The sequence below is a fragment of the Thamnophis sirtalis genome, unplaced genomic scaffold (assembly GCF_051295495.1).
Source record: "Thamnophis sirtalis isolate CommonGarterSnake01/CBP01778 unplaced genomic scaffold, rThaSir2_p1.2 scaffold_2, whole genome shotgun sequence".
Lineage (NCBI taxonomy): Eukaryota > Metazoa > Chordata > Lepidosauria > Squamata > Natricidae > Thamnophis > Thamnophis sirtalis.
In genome coordinates this window covers 2,034,252-2,058,494 of record NW_028261382.1, presented here as the reverse complement: position 1 = coordinate 2,058,494, position 24,243 = coordinate 2,034,252, and the positions used below count along the sequence as shown (strand labels likewise).

The 24,243-nt window shown below is 46.0% G+C and overlaps 1 protein-coding gene across 1 annotated transcript in view; it reads right to left on the bottom strand.

The window, feature by feature from the left end:
- The window catches only part of THSD4 (thrombospondin type 1 domain containing 4), a 179,498-nt gene extending 160,876 nt beyond the window's left edge, over positions 1–18,622 (bottom strand). Inside the window, exons 1-3 of the mRNA XM_087703985.1 lie at positions 18,510–18,622; positions 6,777–6,905; positions 3,422–3,491 (exon numbers count right to left, since the gene is read on the bottom strand). Of these exons, the coding sequence (XP_087560111.1) occupies positions 3,422–3,491; positions 6,777–6,805 (99 nt within the window). The 5' untranslated portion in view covers positions 6,806–6,905; positions 18,510–18,622. The remainder of the gene's footprint in view (positions 1–3,421; positions 3,492–6,776; positions 6,906–18,509) is intronic.
- Between the last annotated feature and the right edge of the window lie 5,621 nt (positions 18,623–24,243).

Sequence of the window (24,243 nt, the reverse complement as noted above, 5' to 3'; positions counted from 1 at the left end):
CAAGAGTGTCCTTTTTATCAAGTCTAAAACCGTTGAGATTCTTTCGTCCAAAGTATGTAGCAACTGTCAACCAGACATGATCCCACATGGCCAAATGAGAACAGAAGAGACCTCAAAACTGGGCAATGCCTGGAAAAGACCACCAGCCCCACCACATCTGTCGAGTCTTAAAGGACTTTGAGAGGACAAACAGCCTGGACTAATGTCACCCAGATCTTTGTGCATCTGTAACCTTGAAACGTCTCCCAGCAAACTCGTTCTTTTGGAGCACACAGAGAAGGCTGGAGCCAAACCAGATGTAGAAAGTGGACAAAGATTCCTTCCACCCAAACGTGAACTCCCTCTGATCCTTGAGAACGTCCGTACAAGTGTTTATGCTTAAAACCCTTGATGAATTGGGAGCAGGAGAGGAATCTGGTTTATCACAATCTCTCTGGAACAAGTCCAGTCCTTGGCCATGTGTTCTTCCAGAGTGGCTGGGTGACTTTAAAACTGGATGTAAAGTCTTATTATTTTTGACGTGCAGGAGGCGGCAAGCGTGGTCACCTCAGGGCTGCTGCTGTGTGGCAATATTTTCCGGGAGGCCTTATTTTTGGGGGAGGGCTTATTTTTAGGGGAGGGCTTATTTCAGCGCATGCACTCAAAAACCCGATTGGGCTTGTGCTGCCCCAGCAGTATATAGCTAGTGTAGGAATTAAGAACTGTCTCCTTTAAGAAACCACCTCATGGGAAATGCAGGCAGAGACTGCCTTATGGGAAATGTAGTCCCATGACATGTGATCACGTCTCTGTTTATGATTGGCCATCAGGGCATCTTGCCCACATGCGATGTTTATAGCCGGGCAGTTCAATTGCTTTTGTGAACTGGAATAGTAGCCTTCTACATCTCCACTCAGCATGGGGATAAAATCATCATCTTTTTACACTACGTGATGGGACAGATCATGGAAAGTCAGAAGAATCTTAACATTGAACTGTAAGTTTTGCTATTAAGGATGCCTGGTAATAAACTGAAAGATATTCCCAAACGTGGAGTTAACTGGCTGCCCGAGCAGAACCTCATTGCCCGGGGCAGAACAGGGCTTATTATCTGAGCCGAGGTGGCGCAGTGGGTAGAGTACAGTACTGCAGGCCACTTCAGCTGACTGCTAGATCAGCAGTTCAGCGGTTCTAATCTCTCCGGCTCAAGGTTGACTCAGCCTTCCATCCTTCCAAGGTGGGTAAACTGAGGACCCGGATTGTTGGGGGCGATATGCTGACTCTGTAAACCGCTTAGAGAGGGCTGAAAGCCCTATGAAGCGGTATATAAGTCTAACTGCTATTGCTATTGCTATTGCTATCCAGGGAGGTCTTGTTTTTGGGGAAACACGGCACACATTCCAAAAATCAAAGTTGCTCCAAAGCTAATGTCCTTGTTTAACCCGTCGCAGAAAAGCCCAAAACGGTGGAAACGAATGCTAAACTCTCAGCGTGGCGCTCACATTCTTCCAGAACAATGGAGTTGACAAGGCCCAGCGGCCTCTGAAGGAAAGGCTAACATTTCTCAGCCGACTGAAGCTGTGGCTTCCTCCACACCCCACCCCGACCGAGATGAAAGCCAGTGTGGCTCTTGATGTGCCTTCAGGACACAATTGCCTTTTGGTGGCTTCTGAAGGATGAGGAGGGGGGGGGGGAAAGGTACATTCAAGTGAGGATTAAGCAGGCAAATCAGCCTGTTGTTGAAGAGCTGAGCCTCAGCTCTGGCTGAAACGGGATTTCAAGACAGGATCAGATTTGCAAGTTTGATCTTTCCTTTCCCTTAAGAAGCTGCCTGGAGACAGGACGAAAAAGGAGGCTGGATTTGCGTCTTTTTCCCAAGACACTAACAGCTTTGATGGAGGTACCACCCCTGAGGTCTGCGCTTGGTTTAATCTGAGCTGGGGGGAAACAACAGATGAAACCCAAACCACAACAGGGTGATTGGCTTAACGGCTGTGGCAAAGTGGTCATAAAACCAGGCGTGGCTCACTTTACGACCGCATCACTAGATGATGGGAGGTCCGATTCCATTTGTGGTCACGATGGATGGAAATCTATCTAGGCGTCTCCTTCTGTCCTACTCTTGAGAGTGTCCTGACATACGGCATTCTTGCAGCTCTGTGGCAGACACAAAAGCTCTCCAGAGAATCATTCAAACTGCCCGGAAGATCACCGGGCTTCAGCTACCAGCCCTGGATGACATCTGCGCATCTCGCTGTTTGAGGAAGTTGCGCAACGTTCTCAGAGGCTCTTCCCATCCTGCTTACAATCATTTTAATATGTTGCCTTGTGGCAGAAGACACAGAACAGTTAAAACTCGGACCACACATCTTCCGGAAAGCTTTTATCCCGGAACTATAATTGCACTCAACAATGAACTAAAGCAGTGGTTCCCAAACTTGGCAACTTTAAGACTTGTGGACTTCAGCTCCCAGAATTCTCCAGCCAGCTGGACTAGCTGGACTCAGAAGTGCCAAGAGAAGGAAGGAAGGAAGGAAGGAAGGAAGGAAGGAAGGAGGGAGGGAGGGAGGGAGGGAGGGAGGGAAGGAAGGGAGTGAGCAAGCAAGCAAGCAAGCTGGCTGGAGAATTCTGGGAGTTGAAGTCCACAAGTCTTAAAGTTGCCAAGTTTGGGAACCACTGAACTAAAGGGTCACCACCAGTGATTGGTTGGACAGCACTACTTGGTCTGTTGTGTGGATGTTTGGGTGGTTTAGGGGCGGGGGATTTTTTGGTGTGTGTGTGGTAGGTGTTTGGGGATAGTTATGTGTGTTGGGCCTGGTCTCTGGGTGTTATGTGAATTGTGTTGTATGTGTAAACTGTGTATATATGTACAATGACAATAAAGGAAAGGAAATCTATTAAGGCATCTTGAAGCAAGATAACGCCCGAAACTCTAGCTGTAGACCAGACTTTACTTAACATTTCAGCATTTTAAGACCACTAAATGAACCATTGTTATTTATTTATTTATTTATTTATTTATTTATTTATTTATTTATTTATTTATTTATTTATTTATTCATCATTTATTTATTTATTTATTAGACTTCTATACCGCTTCATAGGGCTTTCAGCCCTCTCTAAGCGGTTTTACAAATTTTTTTTAGCAAACTGAGTCAGCAACTTGCCCCCACAGTCCGGGTCCTCATTTCACCCACCTCGGAAGGATGGAAGGCTGAGTCGAACTTGAGCCGGTGAGATTTGAACCGCTGAACTGCAGATCGCAGTCAGCTGAAGTGGCCTGCAGTACTGCACCCTTAACCACTGCGCCACCTCCGCTCTTACTGCGTACTGAAGGAGCTTAAAGCATGCAGAACTGCAAAACTGTTCCGTAACATGCCGGTTCCTTGCATAACACACACACACACACACACACACACACACACACAGAGACACCACTTACCTTTCTGTGATCGACGGAAGGCTGCGGAATGACCAGCTGAAATCCAAGCACAATTAGGGAACTCAGAATCCTGCAGGGGCAAAAGAGATGGTCATTGACTTCCCTGCTTCACGAGGGAGGGAACCCAACCACAACTTTCTGGTTAAATGTGGACTGCATCCCTGAGGTTTGCCCCCCCACCCACCCCCACCCCCCGAAGGCCACAGGTTGCACACTCATAGCACCGATGGTGTAACCTAGCTGGGTCATGAAACGTCAGCAAGGAAACAGCTAAGCACCAAGAAAGCCACCGATTAAATATTTTCACGCCAAAGCTAAAAGTCCTTCATATTTCAACAATCGGATTGACTGTCCCAAAACTGCTTTTATTCCCCCCCCCCACTCCAAATCACACACTGGATTTTGCTTTTTAAATGTTTCACTTCCCACCCAAGAAGCTGCTTCAGTTCTCATCCAAGATAGTGATATAGAGAAATAATTTATTGTAAATAGTATTATTTAAAAAAAAACATGTATACCAACATGGAAAAGCTGTTACAAGTGTAAATGTATGTTTTGTGTTTTGTTTTGTTTTAATGTTGGGAAATGTAATAAAGACTATTTTAAAAATCAGTTCTCCTCCAAAAAAGTCTCATCCAAGAAGCGAAACATTTTCAAGGGGGGGGAAAGCACCTTTGGGACAACCATGACTTGGATGATTGAAAATAGCAATAGCAATAGCAGTTAGACTTATATACCGCTTCATAGGGCTTTCAGCCCACTCTAAGCGGTTTACAGAGTCAGCATATCGCCCCCACAGTCTGGGTCCTCATTTCACCCACCTCGGAAGGATGGAAGGCTGAGTCAACCTTGAGCTGGTGAGATTAGAACCGCCGAACTGCAGATAACAGTCAGCTGAAGTGGCCTGCAGTACTGCACCCTAACCACTGTGCCATCTCGGCTCCTCAATTCCCCTGGACAAATCTGATGGACTCTTAACACACTTTTTTTTCAAAGGAAATACACTCATCCTGGCATGGGTGTGTGTTGCAAGTGTTTATGTGCAAAGCAGGGATGGGAAACAAGGCTTACGTTTCGCATGTCAGAGCGACTCAACTTAGAAAAGTCCTATCAATTTTCCCGTTTTGAGCAAAGGGGGAAGTTTGACAGGCAGATTTGCATCCAGCTGTTCCCCAGGCAGACTAACCAATTGTTCCCCTCGTTTGCTGCTTGAAATAAAGCACAATTACCATTTCACACAAGTCAAATTAGGCTCGCGGGGTTTGCCGTGCCTAAATTTGCACATTTTTTTCTATATGTTTTTTTTTTTGCTTCGTTTTTCTGTTCCTGAATTTTTACAAAAAAAAAATAGACTCTTCCAATTCTACAGGGGATTGGATGCAAACTGGCAAACATTGAAATTCGGGAACCCCAAACAGCCAAGGGAAACTTGGGGGGGGGGAAATAAATAAAAATAAAACCCGCACGACATTTTGGAATGGAATATGAATGGGGTTTCACTGCCAAGATATTTGTAGAAGTGACATCAAGGATAGCTTCAAATCTGGGGATGCCTCAGTCCCTGCCAAATGTTGGTTAACAAAAGTTGGACGTAATGAAGAAGAATGCTATTTTAAAAATGCATTCATTTCTAGCCAGCGTAAGTTTTGCAATCAAATTAAAGATTTTATGGAGCATATCCTTCCCACCTTGCTTCCAAAAGCAAATCTGATTTTGCTGTGTCCTTAAGAAATTGGGTGAGTAAGCGGTGAGGTCAAAGCCTCCCTCGATTTGAGCTGATTGCTACGTGGGCATAACTGTACGCAGCTTTGTTTTCCTGGAAATAATAAGGAAAGGAATGGCCATCGCTTTCTTCCGGATGTGATTTTATTTTCTGGTCTAACCTTCAAATCTAGAAAATTTCCCTTTCAAGTCACATCTGACCAACCTCTTAGTTTTTTCTCCACAACAACCAGGTTGGATCAGAGAAAGAACATAAGCCAATTTGTCTCACAGGTGTTGCCCAATTTAAGTTCATGGTGAAATAAATAAATAAGGCCACGCTTGGAATTCTGCATTCAGTTTTGGTCACCATGATGTAAAAAAGATGCGGAGACTCTAGAAAGAGTGCAGAGAAGAGCAACGAAGAGGATTAGGGGACTGGAGGCTCAAACATACGAAGAACGGTTGCAGGAACTGGGTATGTCTAGTTTGATGAAAAGAAGGACTAGGGGAGACATGATAGCAGTCTTTCAATATCTCAGGGGTTGCCCCAAAGAAGAGGGACTCAAACTATTCTCCAAGGTACCTGAGGGTAGAACAAGAAGCAACGGGTGGAAACTAATCAAGGAGAGAAGCAACCTAGAACTAAGGAGTTAATCAGAACAATTAACCAGTGGAACAACTTGCCTCCAGAAGTTGTGAATGCCCCCAACACTGGATGTTTTTAAGAAGTTGGCTAACCATTTGAAATGCTAAAGAGTTTCCTGCCTAAGCAGGGGGTTGGACTAGAAGACCTCCAAGGTCTCTTCCAACTCTGTTATTCTATATTCTAAACGAGCAGATAATCCACCAAAAGGCTCTCTGGAACAGTTATAAAACCAGTCCAACCAGCCCATCAATATTATCCTTACCAACCCAGACAGTGAAATGATTTTTTTTTCTTTTGGTGAGTCACACATTCCTAATAAAGATTTGAAACCCCCTTGGCTATCTTAGTCCTACTTTAACAAGGAATTCAACCAGGTCTGAAGAAATAAGATTTGTTTTTTACAGTCAGTGTCGGAATGGTGTTTTTCAAAATAGCAATAGCAATAGCAGTTAGACTTATATACCGCTTCATAGGGCATTCAGCCCTCTCTAAGCGGTTTACAGAGTCAGCATATCGCCCCCAACAACAATCCGGGTCCTCACTTCACCCACCTCGGAAGGATGGAAGGCTGAGTCAACCTTGAGCTGGTGAGATTTGAACAGCCGAACTGCAGAACTGCAGTCAGCTGAAGTAGCCTGCAGTGCTGCATTTAACCACTGCGCCACCTCGGCTCAAAAGGCCACTGTACTTTCTTTGGGAGTTCTTTTTGCCTTATAAAATTTTTGCTTTTCATGCAACAAGTTCCTTCTTGGGTGGGAGAAGAACAGAAGAAGCTTCTTGGATGAGAAGCAAAACATTTTCAAGAAAAAAAGTAAGTCCAGTGGCCTTCCGAAAATCACCTTGGGACCACCACGACCTGGATAATTGGCAATTTCCACAGACATTCCTCCACTTAACAATTGGGTTATTAACTTAACAACTGCAGTGATTCACTTAATGACTGTGGCCAGAAAAATGGGGCATAACTCACTTAACAAATATCTCGGAGAATAGGCCAATACTCACCTCAAAGACCCCTTAAAATTGTCTCGCATAATTCTTGACTCTGAAAATGAGGTGTCCGAGAACCAAGGGTTGGTTTCCAATTTGTTGAAATGGGGGGAGGAATTTATAGAAAAATCCTGAGGAAAATAACTACAGAGAGAGAGAGAGAGAGAGAGAGAGGGAGGGAGGGAGGGAGGGAGGGAGGGAGGGAGGGAGGGAGGGAGAGGGAGAGAGAGAGAGAGAGAGAGAGAATAGGATTAGTTTCTCATCGTCATAAACAATGCTTTTCAGAATTTCTGTGAAGATGAAATAGTGGTAGGAATACCACTTAGTTATTAATTAGGGGCTGTGATATGTAATTAATAGGAGAAACAAAAATGATATAAAATATGCTCACCCCACCAAGCTCCAATTACAGATTTCGAAGAGTCATAAAATTAGGAGACTTATAACCCATTTTTTTTCACCATAAACTGAATTTCATTGAACTGAAATTTCATTTATACAATTCGTGGCCAATGGCCACTTCTTAATAATATAAAGTTGTGCTCATTTTTCCCAAAAGACAAACTATATTTATATGCTAATTTTTCCAAAGTTACCTACATTTTTATCCCAATTTATCCCAAATTCACCTTTACAGAGTCAGCATATCGCCCCCAACAATCCGGGTCCTCATTTCACCCACCTCGGAAGGATGGAAGGCTGAGTCAACCTTGAGCCGGTGAGATTAGAACCGCTGAACTGCAGATAACAGTCAGCTGAAGTGGCCTGCAGTACAGCACTCTACCCACTGCGCCACCTCGGCTCCTATTTCTTAGACATATATACAGAATCAGCCTCTTGCCCCTTCCTTCCTTCCTTCCTTCCTTCCTTCCTTCCTTCCTTCCTTCCTTCCTTCCTTCCTTCCTTCCCACTTATTTAGCAATAGCAATAGCAGTTCGACTTATATACCGCTTCATAGGGCTTTCAGCCCTCTCTAAGCAGTTTACAGAGTCAGCATATATCGCCCCCAACAATCTGGGTCCTCATTTCACCCACCTCGGAAGGATGGAAGGCTGAGTCAACCCTGAGCCGGTGAGATTAGAACCGCCGAACTGCAGCTTAGCAGTCAGCTGAAGTGGCTGCAGTACTGCACTCTAACCACTGCGCCACCTCGGCTCAGGCAGTCCCTGTTGCGAAAAGAAAAAAAAAGCCCCTTCCCATCCTAACAAAAGATTGTCGAAAAGCATGCCCAAATTCCAAAAGGGCAACAACGCAGACGACTGGCGGGGGGAAAACTGTCTCATTTCATGCCAGGACGCAACCCAATCTTTTACAGATTGGCCACCTCGCTTGCCTTCTGCCCCCACAACCAGCCATTTCTGGTTTCTAATGGGGGGGGCGGGGGAGACAGTGGCATCCCTTTGAGATAAACCTTGATCCGTGTCTGTCAACCCATCCGATAACCAGAAAGATGCTGGGCAAAACCAGAGCTTATCTCTTAAGCCACCCTGCGCACGGCTCCAGCCTGCTTATTGTAGAAACTTGACATTATCAAGCTACACAACGTTGGATTTTGTGATCGGGCCAAGACCAACATGGCTTGGAAGGCACTAAAAACAACCGAGCAGTGTTTGAAGCCCCTCTGGACTCAAGAGGGGAGGGGGGGAAGTCAGAACGATGCCAGGGCTACAGAATCCAAATCTGGATCCTGCGTGCTCCATGGGCTTGGGATCTCTCCCTCATTGGAGCCTTCTGAATGTTGACTTGGACGTTGGATCACACATACAGAAAGGTTGACCTGGGGGAGGAAAAGACGGTGGGGGATGGATTGGATTGGATTTATTATATTTATATGCCGCCCTTTTCCCCGGAGGGGACTCAGGGTGGCTCACAATTCAGTCAGGGAAGGGGGGGTACAGACAGGGGGATAAAAAGACGAACATAACAATACAAAATTTAAAAACACACACAACAACCATACCACTCGAGAAGGGGGGCAAAAGCTCTTTAGCCTCAGGCCTGTCGGAACAGCCAGGTTTTAAGGGCTTTGCGGAAGGCCTGGAGGGTGGTGAGGCTTCGAATCTCCACGGGGAGTTCGTTCCAGAGGGTCGGAGCAGCCACAGAGAAGGCCCTCCTCCGGGTAGTCGCCAGCCGGCATTGGCCGGCGGATGGAATTCGGAGGAGGCCTAATCTGTGCGATCTAATCAGTCTATTGGAGGTGATTGGCAGCAGGCGGTCTCTCAAGTACCCAGGTCCAATACCATGAAGGGCTTTATAAGTGACGACTAGCACCTTGAAGCGTATCCGGAGACCAATAGGCAGCCAGTGCATGGATGTTTCCACCCGCTCTGATAAAACAAAACTTGGACGCCCAATAAACTTGAAAATTGCAAAAGAAAGAGAGAAGAACATGGAAAGGCTGAGATGCATTCATAGATTGAATTAAAACCTACCGTGTTTCCCCCAAAATAAGACGGGGTCTTACTTTCTTTTGACATCCCCCCAAATAAGCACTTGGCCTTATTTTTGGGGAGGTCTTATTATTTTTGAGGTGCAGGAGGCAGCAAGAGTGGTCATCTCATGGGGGCTGCTGTGTACCCGATGCTCCAGGCAGGCCTCCGGTACACCCGTACCGGGGCGTACCCCCTGTAACCTGCCACTGGGCCATGCCCACTCAGCAACCGGGCAGAGAACCCCTGGCTAAAATTTTTGAAGCCCACCCTGTGAATAAGCCACTCTTGGCTGGGTTCACACCACGTGTTAAGCCTAAGAGCCGAGATGGCACAGTGGTTAGAGTGCTGTACTGCAGCCACTTCAGCTGACTGTTATCTGCAGTTCAGCGGTTCTAATCTCACCAGCTCAGGGTTGACTCAGCCTTCCATCCTTCCGAGGTGGGTGAAATGAGGACCCAGACTGTGAGGGCGATATGCTGACTCTGTAAACTGCTTAGAGAGGGCTGAAAGCCCTATGAAGCGGTATATAAGTCTAACTGCTATTGCTATTGCTATTCACCTCCCGTAGAAGTCTAAAATGCCCCCTTTTTGTAAATTCCAAAGACTTCTCAATATTGTTGCGTTGAGATCTTCATCTATTTCAGGATGCGATTTTTTAAAATAGCGCACCCAGCGCAAACGTCATTCATACAGTAATTGTTTGAAATTACAACAGCACCGAAAACAATTGCTTATAATCAGTCCTCGGTCTCATGGCCACTGCAGTCATCCCCACAATCACCTGATCCACATTCGGGCAGTTGGGAGCTGATGTGTCTTCACAACAGTTGTAACATCTCAGAGTCTTGCGATTATTAAGTGGTTCACTTAACAACCTTGACGCCAAAAATGGTCGTAACATCGGGCACGCCTCACTTAAGAACCACCTTGCTTAGCAATGGGAACTCCGAATTTGGTTGTAAATTGAGAAGCCCGTATCTAGAATAAAAAAAAAGGGCTCCTTCAAGTTTTTAACCTGAAGCCATTGCACTTCATGGAGATTTATATCCGAAACTCATTCAAGTGCAGATCGGCCTTTGCGATGTAATTTATTTTATTTTGCCTTGTTGACTTAAATCTATGGCAAGCCAAGACTAAATTTCCTTGGCATTTATCTTTCTGCTTAGTGTGTGCACTTTGCCAGCTGCTACTGACAATTCTAGTAGGAGCAGCTAAGAAATGTCAGGTTTGTTTTGTTTTGGAAACCGACTAATTTTCCTCCAGTGATTTATGACCCAAATTCTTTTGTGCAGCCAAGAAGGCCCACCCGAAGCCTTTCCAGAAAAAGTCAGTTGTGTCTCTTTCAAGAGGAAAGCCCGTCGGCTAATAATACTTCTGCCACGAAGGTTCAGAGAAGATGAGATAGATAGATAGATGATAGATAGATAGATAGATAGATAGATAGATAGATAGATAGATAGATAGATAGATAGATAGATACAGATAGATGATAGATAGATAGATAGATAGATAGATAGATAGATAGATAGATAGATAGATAGATAGATACAGATAGATGATGATGATAAATAGATAGATAGATAGATAGATAGATAGATAGATAGATAGATAGATATGATAGATATGATAGATAGATGGATGGATGGATGGATGGATGGATGGATGATAGATAGATAGATAGATAGATAGATAGATAGATAGATGATAGATAGATAGATAGATAGATAGATAGATAGATAGATAGATAGATAGATGATAGATAGATAGATAGATAGATAGATAGATAGATACAGATAGATGATAGATAGATAGATAGATAGATAGATAGATAGATAGATAGATAGATAGATAGATACAGAGATGATAGATAGATAGATAGATAGATAGATAGATGGATGGATGGATGGATGGATGGATGGATGGATGGATGATAGATAGATAGATAGATAGATAGATAGATAGATAGATAGATAGATAGATAGATATGATAGATATGATAGATAGATAGATAGATGGATGGATGGATGGATGGATGGATGGATGGATGATAGATAGATAGATAGATAGATAGATAGATAGATAGATAGATAGATAGATATAGAGATAGATAGATATAGATAGATAGATAGATAGATAGATAGATAGATAGATAGATAGATAGATAGATAGATAGATAGATATAGAGATAGACAGATAGATTACACAGACAGATAGATACACAGACAGATAGACAGACAGACAGAGAATGGATGGAGAGATGGATAGATAGATATGATATTATAATTATAGCAAGTGTAATCTTTATTGTCATTGTACTTAAATACAACAAAATTGGTTTTAACCTCACTGGTGCAAAATTATAACAGAAACGAAAAAAGAAAAAAAACTAGTGTGTGCATGGAGTGATGGAGTTAGACAAGAGGGAGGGAGGGAGGGAGGTAATAGACAGGCAGAAAAAAAATCATTCCAGGAAAATCCTTTTCCTCATTCCTACCAGGATGAAATCATCATATCTCTGTCTTTTTAAGATTTCTACCTTACCACGAATGGTGCTTGCTGCTTGATCAAAGCGAGCATCCAAGATGGATGCATGGATGGATGGGTGCATGGATGGGTGCATGGATGGGTGCATGGATGGGTGCATGGATGGATATGATGGGGAAGGAGGGAGCTAGGCAGGTAGGACTTTAGACCTATAAAAGGTCTATGAAAGAGATGGGACATCAGGACACCTCATCAGCCTTTTTTGACACCCCCCCCCACAACAGATGCTGCTGCCCCAGATCCAGAACGATGTCACCAAGTTTCATAGCTGGATCCCTAAGGAACGAAACGCTGCATTCCTGCCAGAGATTAAAGCGATCCTCTGAGAGGCAACGAGATGATCTTTCAACGCGAATTAAAACCGAAACTCACCACTGCCTGGATTTTGCCAGGAAAGGAAAGGCAGGATATGCATCTAATAAATAACCAACAGCCTTCCATTCTCTTGCTCTCTTGCTGGATAATCGCTTCCTTCTTCCTGAAAGTTGGAACTCAACTTTCGCTAACCTTCCAGTCGGGCCAAGTCAGGGCTCCAAAAGTCATTAAAAAAATATATGCGCACGGTGGCATCGTGCAATCACCAATCCAGCTTCTTCCCATCCCTCCAATATCCTTCCACCCTCTTCATCCAAACCTTGCTCAGTGAAGAGGGGTGGGGTGGGGGGGGGTTTCACCCAGCTGATTAACTCGCACGGAGCCAAAACCCACCAAGGAAACTAGCAATCAAAATTGTGTTTCTTTTCAAAGAGTTTCGATGAGTTTTGTTTTTATTTTAAAAAGAAGGTCTGATTGCGCGTATAATAGGAGCCAGTTTTTTTTAAATGTATTTTTTAAAAAAGTGGTAGAGGGGAGGGGAAGTAGGGTAGAGGGGAATGATGGAGGGAAGAAGGGAAGTTGGAGGAGGGCGAAAGAAAGGGTGTATGGAGGGTCGAAGAGGCACATTGGGTTTCTATTTTGGGGGGGTATTGTCAACAAGAGGAATGGCTGTGTTTATTGTTTAATGTTATATGGCCCCGGTTATGCACAGTGGCGCAGAGAGCCGAGGTGGCGCAGTGGTTAGAGTGCAGTACTGCAGGCTACTTCAGCTGACTGTTAGCTGCAGTTCGGCTGTTCAAATCTCACCGGCTCAAGGTTGACTCAGCCTTCCATCCTTCCGAGGTGGGTGAAATGAGGACCCGGATTGTTGTTGGGGGGAATATGCTGACTCTGTAAACCGCTTAGAGAGGGCTGAAAGCCCTATGAAGCGGTATATAAGTCTAACTGCTATTGCTATTGCTATATGTGACTGTACGAAAATGAAATGGAAAAATAAAAACACATTTTTTTAAAAAAAAATAGGAGCCAGGTTTTAAACTCTCTTTTTCTTTGGAAAATATTTCGCTTCTCCTCCAAGAAACTTCTCCATCTCTGCCTGGGTGGTGGGGAAGGGAAGAGAATGGAAGAGGCTGAAGAAGCTTCTTGGAGGAGAAGGGAAAGGTCTTCAAAGAAAAAGAAACCAAACAGGGAAGTCCAGTTGCCTCCTGAAAAAGTATCTTTGGGAGAACCCTGACCTGGATGGCTGAGAATCCCTACAGACTATTCCTGTCTCCTATCCGCTCTTTGGAGCACAGCTGAGTCTCTGACTGGCATTAGTTGAGCAACCTTTTGAAGTTCCAATAGCACTGAAAAAAAGATGACTTACAACCAATCCTCGCATTTACATCCGTCCCAGCTTCCCTCTGATTAAAGGTTCCCCTCGCACAGATGTGCTAGTCATTCCTGACTCATGAGTGGGCGGTGCTCAACTCCGTTTCAAAGCCGAAGAGCCAGCGCTGTCCGAAGACGTCTCCGTGGCCATGTGTGGCCGGCATGACTCAACACCGAAGGCTCACGGAACGCTCCTCCCTTCCCACCAAAGGTGGTTCCTGTTTTTCTACTTGCATTTTTTTACGTGCTTTCGAACTGCTAGGTTGGCAGAAGCTGAGATAAGGAACGGGAGCTCCCTCCGTTACGCGGTGTTAGGGGTTCGAACCGCCGAACTGCCGACCTTTCTGATCGACAAGCTCAGTACTGTGTCCCTTTTTTCCACGTGATTCCGTGAACAAAATTCGGATATTTGACAACTGGTGCCTCTCTCTCCCTCCCTCCCTCCCTCCCTCTCTCTCCTCTCTCTCTCTCTCTCCTCTCTCTCTCTCCTCTCTCTCTCTCTCTCCTCTCTCTCTCCCTCCCTCCCTCTCTCTCTCCTCTCTCTCTCTCCTCTCTCTCTCTCTCTCTCCTCTCACTCTCCCTCCCTCCCCCCCTCTCTCCTCTCTCTCTCTCTCTCTCTCCCTCCCTCTCTCTCTCCTCTCTCTCCCTCTCTCTCTCTTCTCTCTCTCTCTCTCTCTCTCTCTCCTCTCTCTCTCTCCTCTCTCCCTCTCTCTCCTCTCTCTCTCTCTCCCTCCCTCTCTCTCTCCTCTCTCTCTCTCTCCCTCCCTCTCTCTCTCCTCTCTCTCTCCCTCTCTCTCCCTCCCTCCCTCTCTCTCTCTCTCCTCTCTCCCTCCCCCCCCTCTCTCTCTCCAGATCAGGGTCCTGTGAGCTTTCTCCCGACTCGTTCAATCCCTCCAGATCAACCTCATGTGATATATGAGACTCCAGGTGTGTTCTGCTGCACCCCCATGTTGCCCAGGTGAGGTTAACCTCAGAGGCAGGCAGCTGGGGAAAACAATGGGAACTACAGATGGCCAGGTAAATACAGAGCCGGGAGGAGGAGGAGGAGGAGAGGAAGGGAGGTTGGGAAAAAGGAGGAGGGGAGGAATCGTGACGAGGAGCCATTTAACGCTGTTATTCTTTCTCGTCGGCTCAATAACTGAATTTCTTTCCGAAATTCTCTCGGACGCACATAGAGAGATCTTCAGGTAGTCCTTGACTTACGGACAGTTGAGCCCAACTTTCATGTGGTTCAGTGAAGCATTTGCTGGGTTTTGCCCCATCTTACGATTTCTTTCTTGTTGTTAAGTGAATCCCCCGCAGTTGTTCAATTAGCAACACGGATGTTAAGTGAATCTGGCTGGTCAGAAGGTCTCAAAAGGGGGAATCCCGTGACCCTGCAACTGTCATAAATGTGAGTCAGTGGCCAAGCGTCTGAATTTTGATCATGCGACCGTGAAGATGCAGGGATAGTCGTTAAGTGTGGGAAATGGTCGTAAGTCACTGTTTTCCATGCCTTTGTGACTTTGAACAGTCACTAACTCAGCTGTTGTAAGTCAAGGACTACCAGTATCTGGTTCATGCATTGCTTGAAGCTGCTCAGGGCTCAAGCAAAGATTTAGCATAAACCAAGATTCACCAGTTTGCATTCACAAGCTACTCCAGAAGCTCTCAAACTGCCATTCAGCCCCAACAGGCCAAAACCCCATGACTTTTTCAGGGTTCCCCAGTGTAGGTTCCAAGCATCTTTCTTTCTTCTTTCTTTCTTTCTTTCTTTCTTTCTTTCTTTCTTTCTTTCTTTCTTTCTTTCTTTCCTACTTTCTTTCTTTCTTTCTTTCTTTCCTACTTTCTTTCTTTCGTTCGTTCATTCTTTCAATCTTTCATTTCTTTCTCTTTCCTTTCTTTCTCTTTCTCTTTCTCTCTCTTTCTCTTTCTCTCTTTGTTTCTCTTTCTCTTCCTTCCTTCCTTCTTCTCTCTCTCTCTCTTTCTTCTTTCTTTCTTTTTCCTTTCTTTCTTTCTCTTTCTCTCTCTCTTTCTTTCTCTCCAAGCATCTTTCTTTTTCTTTCTTTCTTTCTTTCTTTCTTTCCTACTTTCTTTCTTTCATTCGTTCATTCTTTCAAACTTTCATTCTCTCTCTTTCCTTTCTTTCTCCTTCTCTTTCTCTCTTTCTCTTTCTCTCTTTGTTTCTCTTTCTCTTCCTTCCTTCTTCTCTCTTTCTTCCTTCCTTCTTCCTTCTCTTTTTCCTTCCTTCCTTTCTCTCTCTCTCTTTCTTCTTTATTTCTTTTTCCTTTCTTTCTTTTTTCTTTGTTTCTCTTTTTCTTCCTTCCTTCCTCTGTCTTTCTTCCTTCTTTCTTCCTTCTCTTTTTCCTTCCTTCCTTTCTCTCTCTCTTGCTTTCTTCTTTCTTTTTTTCCCTTTCTTTCTTTCTCTTTCTCTTTCTCTCTCTCTCTTTCTTTCTTTCTCTTTCTCTTCCTTCCTCTCTCTTTCTTCCTTCCTTCCTTCCTTCTCTTTTTCCTTCCTTCCTCTCTCTCTCTTTCTTCTTTGTTTCTTTCTTTTTTTCTTTCTTCTCTTTTTCCTCCCTCCCTTCCTCCCCCCCCCCCTCTCTTCTGCATGAAACATATCTAACTAACCAGGGCACCATTTCAAAGGAATTTTTCGAGATAGGTGTGGTTGTGTTTAGAGATTCTTAGCAAGGATTAAAAATGCCCATTTTCAGCTGTTGCTTGGATGGAGTTTCAGAAACAAGAGCATTTTTGTGTCGGTTTCCATTTCAAACCCCCCCAACAATCTGCCCCGATCAGATTATCCCCTTTTGTTGCGTTACCCCTGTAGGCAAATAGGTTTCTTCCTCTCGACGCATGACTAAAACACAGTTTTAGGCTGCACTGTTTCTGCAACAGCAGGCACGATCTGGAAGAGATTTCCCCCCCCCCATTCACTTTTCTAAAAATGCCATAATTGTCCCTAAACCACAGCAGTGGAGAATCAAAGCTGTTTGAAACCCATCCAAAAAACAAACAAACCCCAGACTAGATTCCCATCTGAGCTCCACCTTCCAAAGGAACTCAAACTCAGTTGCCCTTTCTTGGCTAACCTACCTCGCAAAGTCGTTGTGCCACATCTCCTGAGCATCTTTTCTGACCAGGGTGGGAGAAAATGCCATAAGATTGAAAATGCAAATCTTGACCCACACACACACACACACAAACACACCAAAAAAAAAAAAGATAAATCTTCATGGAAGTTCAACTCCGGTTGACTCTACCGGAAGGCTCCAAAAACCAATCAATCACCTCGGGATTCCCAACTCTCATCACCAACACTTGTTGCAAACTCATCCTGTATCTTTAGCCCGGCAAGCACAAACTCTGATAGTTTTGTTCCGTTTTGTTTAAATGCAGAAGGAATGATGGTTGTCTGCTGTCTGTCTGGAACTGGCTTCCCACCACCACCATCCCTGTCTCTAAGACAGATTCTCCAGAGCTAGCTGTGGATCCGTGCCAAAGGGAAGACGGATTTCTCTCCTTTGCTCCCTCCCTACCTGACACACGGATTCCCCCCCCCCCCCGATTTGCTCTGCCTGCAAAGCTTCTAACTTCTGGGGGTGAAGGGAACTTTTGCAGAAAGAGAGAAAATCCCCCCCCAAGAGGAGGAGGAAGAGAAATAAGGAACGTGCCCAGACCTGGGAGCTCCAGAAGAGAAGAGAGAAAAGTGGGGAGGGAAAGGAAGGAAAGGGAAAGGAAGGAAAGGGAATGGAAGAAAGGGAAGGAGAAAGAAAAGGGAAGGAGAAAGAAAGGGGAAGGAAGAAAGAAAGGGGAAGGGAAGTAAGGAAGGGAAGGGAAGGGGAAAGAAAAGTGAAGGAGGAAAGACAAGGAAAGGAAAGGAAGAAAGAAAGGGGAAGGAAGAAAGAGAAGGAAGGGAAAGGAAGAAAGGAAAGGGAAGGAAGAAAGAAGGGAAGGGAAGTAAGAAAGGGAAGGAAAGGAGAAAGAAAAGGGAAGGAGGAAAGAGAAGGAAAGGAAAGGAAGAAAGAAAAGGGAAGGAAGAAAGAGAAGGAAAGGAAAGGAAGAAAGGAAAGGGAAGGAAGAAAGAGAAGGAAGGGAAGGAGAAAGAAAGGGAAGGAAGAAAGAAGGAAGGGAAGTAAGAAAGGAAAGGAGAAAGAAAAGGGAAGGAGGAAAGAGAAGGAAGGGAAGGAAGGGAAGGGAAGGAAGAAAGAGAAGGAAGGGAAGGAGAAAGAAAAGGGAAGTAAGAAAGGAAAGGGAAGGAGAAAGAAAAGGGAAGGAGGAAAGAGAAAGAAAGGAAAGGGAAGGAGGGAAGGGAAGGAAGAAAGAAAAGGGAAGGGAAGAAAGAAAGAGAAGGAAGGGAAGGAAGAAAGAAAAGGGAAGGGAAGGAAGAAAGAGAAGGAAGGGAAGGAGAAAGAAAAGGGAAGTAAGAAAGGAAAGGGAAGGAGAAAGAAAAGGGAAGGAGGAAAGAGAAAGAAAGGAAAGGGAAGGAGGGAAGGGAAGGAAGAAAGAAAAGGGAAGGGAAGGAGGAAAGAGAAGGAAGGGAAGGGAAGGGAGGAGAGGAGATTGTTCAGGATCTTAGAACTGCCCAGCAGGTGTCCGAAGCTGGCACCCCTGCCCTGGCACGCAGACACCCAGGGAGTTCAACCGGACCCACCCACCCCCATCCCACCCCATAGGTGGACGCTTTCTCCTTGGCACGTAGCGTCCCTTGCCTGCAATGGAAACACGCTCAGGATTTCCCAGCGGGTCACCTCGGCATCCGCCAGAGACCGAATCAGCAACCACCCCACGTCCCTCCCTGGGCTGGCTGGACCCCCGCACATACCCCTGGGTCGCCACGGAGCCCATGCCTTCCCAGCGGCGCCCGCTTGCCCTCCGGGAGGCTCCCTTAACCCCTTGCCAGCCTGGTGGGAAAGTCTCGCCCCCCTCCCGTTTCTCTCTGCTCGAGTCCAACGCCGCCCCTTCCCCAAAACCCAGGAAGGATGAGGGCCTGGAGGGAGGCTGAAATACCTGGGGGGAGGCCAGCCGAAGGGGAGGCAGCCCCTCCAGGTGTTCAGCCCTGCCGGCTCATCCTCTGGAACAGCTGCCACCTCCGTTTGTCCTTTACCTGGCCACTTTCTGAAAGTCCTCCGGAGTCCCAAAGAATCACATCCGGACGCTGGGAGACAAGGGGGCTGCCCTCCGGCCGAGATCGGGGCAAATCCTACAGGATCATGCGAGCTTTCCCTCCCTTCTCTCGGCGCTTCTGGAGTCCAGCTAGTCGGCGGCGGCGGCGGCTGCCGTGCGTGGAAAAGTGAGGCGCAGCTGTCAGAAGGCAGGGGGGGAATTTAAGGGCTTCCACGAGGCTCCCACTGCCACCTGGCGGCCCTTGCGGGCAAGAACCTTCCAGAAATCCTCCAGGAAACCCCAAAGAGGGGCAGGCAGGTGTGGGAGGAGAGGTGCTTGGCCTTACCTTGCCCAGAATATAGGATAACAGAGAAGGGGGCTGGACTAGAAGACCTCCAAGGCCCCTTCCCGTGTTGGAAGGGACCTCGGAGGTCTTCTAGTCCAAATCCCTTCTCTAGCTAGATACCGTTTCCTGCTCTAAAAGTTGCTTTTTTTTTAAAAGACTTATATACCGCTTCATAGGGCTTTCGGCCCTCTCTAAGCGGTTTACAGAGTCAGCATATTGCCCCCAACAATCCGATAGATAGATAGATAGATAGATAGATAGATAGATGGATGGATGGATGGATGGATGGATGGATGGATGGATGGATGGATGGATGGATGGATGGATGGATGGATGGATGGATGGATAGACAGACAGACAGACAGACAGAGAGACAGAGACAGAGACAGAGACAGAGACAGACAGACAGGTAGATAGATAGATAGCAATAGCAGTTAGACTTATATACCGCTTCATAGGGCTTTCAGCCCTCTCTAAGCGGTCTACAGAGTCAGCATATTGCCCCCAACAACAATCCGGGTCCTCATTTCACCCACCTCGGAAGGATGGAAGGCTGAGTCAACCTTGAGCTGGTGGGATTTGAACAGCCGAACTGCAGAACTGCAGTCAGCTGAAGTAGCCTGCAGTGCTGCATTTAACCACTGCACCACCTCGGCTGCTTCCTGGGCTTAGGGATCCTTAGTGCGAATGTGCTTGTGTTGAACTGGGGGTGTTTGTTTTAGTGCCATTCATTCAAATTCGTTTGCGTGTGATGAAGGCTCCAAACGACAAACTGGGAGGCGGTGAGTTCTAGTCTTAGCCTTAGGCACGAAAGCCAGCTGGGAGACCTGCTTGGACAGTCCATCTCTCTCAGCCCAGCCTGCCTCGCACGGTTGTTGTGGGGAAAATAGAAGAAGGAAGGAGGATTAGGTATGTGAAGGAGGGGAGGGAGGGAAGGAGGGAAGAGGGGAGGGGAGAAAAGAAGGAAGGCAGACAGGGAGGAAAGGTGGAGGGAGGAGAAGAAGGAAGGAAGGAGGGAAGGGAGGAGGGGGGAGGAAGGGAAAGAAGGAGGGAGGGAGAGAAAGAAGGAAGGAAAGAGGAAAGAAGGGAGGGAAGGAAGCAAGGAAGGAGGAAAAGAAGAAAAGAGGATGGAGGGAAAAACAGGAGGAAGGGAAGGAAGGGAGGAAGGAAGTAGGAAGGAGGGAGGGAAAGAAGAAAGGAGGGAGGGATGGAAAGAGGGAGAGAAAGGAGGGAAAGAGGGAAAGAAGAGAGGGAGGGAGAGAAGGAGAGAAAGAAGGGAGGGAGAGAAAGAAGGAAGGAAGGAGGGAAAGGAGGGAAGGAAGGAAGCAAGGAAGGAGGAAAAGAAGGAAAGAAGGAGGGAAAAACAGGAGAGAGGGAAGGAAGTAGGGAGAGGAAGGAGGGAAGGAGGGAAAGAAGAGAAGGAGGGAGCGAAGGGAGGAATTTTACTTCTGCACATGTTGAGCATCTCCCCGTCCTCGGTGTGAGACCCACAAGATATTATTTTTCAGTAGTCCAATTTGTAATAAGCATAATTGGGAGTTTCTCTGCTTAACCCCGTTTCCATCTCTTTCTCCTCTGTGGATGTCTTCTCAAGGCTCCCACGTTAGACCAAAACCTTCTCCAAGGGAGACCAGTGGACTTATCCTTAGTAGCTCCTGTTGATCCTGGTGGCACGCTGAGTTAATTCTGAAATGATCTCCAGGTTCTTTACTAGATGGATGGTGTCATTTGGGAAAGAGCTCTGGATCAGCACCAGAGCAGGGAGAAAAAAATCTCTCTCTTTCTCTCTCTCTCTCCCTCTCTTTCTCTTTCTCTCTTTCTCTCTCTCTCTCCCTCCCTCCCTCTCTCTCTCTCTCTTTTGCTGTAGAGAAGGAAAATAATATCTGCCACAGGCATTTCTCCACCCAAGGTATCTGGAAAGGGTACAGGAATACCTCGGAAATATTGTGGAACCAGTTCCAGACCACCGCAATAAAGTGAATATTGCAATAAAATGAGTCACATGGGGTTTTTGGGGGTTTCCAAGTCCATGTAGAAGTTACATTTACACCGTACTTTACTCTGGGAAGTAAGGAATCGCATCAGGTCCCACCCCCCAAAAATATACGTTGCTTAACGTGGGGGGGGGGAAACATTCTTTTTAGTAAACGTTGCTAAAGTTCCCTGGAAACATTTGCCAGACATGTGTGAGAGACAGTATAAGAGAGGCGATAAATCAGTGGAATTAACAATTAGTGTGTGGAAGGGCTCGCCTTTCGAAGTTGTGGGTGCCCCATCACTGGAGGTTTTTAAGAGGTTGGACAGCCACTTGTGTGAAATGGTATAGGGTCTCCTGCTAGAGCAAGGGGTTGGAATAGATGACCTCCAAGTCCCTTCCAACGCCATTATTCAGACGGATGGATGGATGGATGGATGGATGGATGGATGGATGGATGGATGGATGGATGGATGGATGGCTAGATGGATGGATGGCTAGATGGATGGATGGCTAGATGGATGGATGGCTAGATGGATGGCTAGATGGATGGATGGATGGCTAGATGGATGGATAGATAGATAGATGGATGGATGGATGGATGGCTAGATGGATGGATGGATGGATGGATGGATGGATGGATGGATGGATGGATGGATGGATGGATGGGTGGGTGGGTGGATGGGTGGATGGGTGGATGGATGGATGGAGTGACTCCAAGTTATTGTTGACTCTTGGTGACCATCTAGATATTCTCTAAGACATTCAGGTCTTCACCTGGTCTTCCAACAGGGCCGTGATTGCCATTGTAACTAAACCCATCCGTTGGGGGTCATTCTCATCTTCTCTTTCCCATCTTTAGACCTTCTCCAAAGACTTGGGCCTTAGCGTGTGTCTGAAGTAGGATGTGGTGTGGTGGCCTGGAGGTGGGGCTCTCTCCTCACAGTCCTGTGAGTTCGATCCTAGGTAGAGGCAGATATTTCTCTCTCTGGGCACCATAAGAATCTATCTGCTGAACAAAACTCCGCGCTGGCGACAGGAAGAGCATCTGGCCAGTAAATACTCAGCTTCATTCAGTTGCTCAAGACTCCGCCACCCAAGGGATTACGGGGTCTTTAAAAGGATATGGCGATGTGTCTGGAGCAGGGTAATTTAATCCATGGGTCATTTGGCTGGAGAAAATGGGAGAAAGGTTTCGCGGCTGGTGAAAACTCGGCTTATTAGTTCTTCCAAAGAGAGACTTGCTAGAAACCATACAAACTAAATTCCTGCGAGCCATCTTAGCTGCACCCAATGGAACTCCAAATGCCCAGTTAAGAATTGAGACAGGCATATCTCAAATTCAGGTAAGAGCCTGGAAGAGGATGGCCATTCATTGGCTTAAAATGCATTTCTTCCCAGAGGGACTGTCCCCACTAGTGTTGACTGACAATTTCCCTTCCCTCTGGAAACAGGCAATTGATCACAAGCTGGGCTCTTATGGGCTCTCACCGTTATTCTTAATGTCCCTAGGCTTTGAGCAAGCAAAGCAGGTAGTAATCAATAGAATGAGGGACATGGAGTTCCAAGAAGAACTAAATAGGTTGCCTCTCCACAGTAGGGACAGAATCAAACAGGGTGGGTGGGAATCAGCAAGATATCTAAATAGCAATAGCAATAGCAGTTAGACTTATATACCGCTTCATAGGGCTTTCAGCCCTCTCTAAGCAGTTTACAGAGTCAGCATATCGCCCCCACAGTCTGGGTTCTCATTTCACCCACCTCGGAAGGATGGAAGGCTGAGTCAACCTTGAGCCGGTGAGATTAGAACCGCTGAACTGCAGATAACAGTCAGCTGAAGTGGCTTGCAGTACTGCACCCTAACCACCTGATCTCCCCAAAACAAAGAATAGCTTTCTTCAGAGCCAGATTTAACATTCTTCCTTCAGCACTCCTCCAGGGCAGGTATAAGAGAACACCTATAGCAAAACGGGTTTGTACATGTGGTAAAGGAGAAGTGGAAGATAATCCACATGTTCTATTACACTGCAAGCTATACAGAGCTTGTAGGTCTGCACATATTCTCCCTTATTAGAGAGATTGCCAGGGAGGGCAGACCATTTTTATCTAGGCTTTCTCCTCCAGGACACTAACCTGGTTACCACGTATGCAGTGGCAAAGTTCTGTGCGGCTGAAATGTCCATAAGGAAAAAATTGGCTACAGAAGTATAGTCGTCATCTGGTACCAATTATCTGGACATATCTCTAACAATCTTTGGACCATTGCATTTACTCCTATACTTAACAGCGTTGCACCCAGGTAAACACGAACAATCTGAGAACATGTATGTTATTTTCCACTTGTAACGTCAATACTTTTTAATTATATCTTAATGTCAGTACTTTTTAACACAGTGTAAAAACTAATGTGTATTGCTGGTCTTTGGCCGTAATAAAGATTTACTTACTTACTTTCTTACAGCTTATTAATTCAACATGATTTCTTGAAGCGTGGAAGGAGCGAAGTTTGGGCTGCAGCTGCTCAACACAAGGAGGAACTGACTGACAGCTCTGATCAAAGAGGTTTGCCGGCCTCCAGCCGTTGAAGGCAATTTTTCGGAGTAGGGAAAACCTCTAGTCCAAGTTTCCAACTGCTGCAACTTACCGTTCCTGCGGGCTGGTTAATTAAAACACAGTTAGAAGAATCAAGCAGGCGTTAAGAGGACAGAGGTGGTGTGAGCAAGGCCGGCTGAGAACACACGTCCACACCTCTGTGGGAAAGGAACAGGATGGACAGAAGCTCCCTGGTGACTTTCAAACAAACAGGACCAGGAAGGGTCGATTGTAGGGCTGAATTGGCAGTTCCCAGCAGGGAAGAGGTGGGTTCCTACTGGTTCGCATCTATTCGGTAGAACCGGTTGGTCAAATCTACCGAACCGGTTAGAAGAGGTTCCACCAGTGGACCCGGAAAGCAGGCCACACCAACAGAAGAGGTTCCAAACTTTTTTGAAACCCACCATTGCCCCCCCACACACAGAGACAGACAGACTGACACAGAGAGAGAGAGAAAGAGAAAGAAAGGAAGAAATAAATAAAGAAAAAAGAGAAAAGAAAGAAAAAGAGTGAGAGATGAAAGAAAAAAAGAAAAAAGGAACAGAGAGACAAAAGGAAGGAGAGAGAGAGAGAGAGGGAAGGAAAGAAGGAAGGAAGGAAAGAAGGAAGGAAGGAAAGAAAGAAAGAAAGAAAGAAAGAAAGAAAGAAAGAAAGAAAGAAAGAAAGAAAGAATTCTTTGTCTGGCCTTCGGGGGCTTTGGAAAATAGCTTGACCCCCTCCTCTCTGTGGCAGCCCCTTAAGTATTTGAAGACTACTATCATGTCTCCCCTGGTCCTTTTCTTCACTAGACTAGCCAGGGCCAGTTCCTGCAACCGTTCTTCG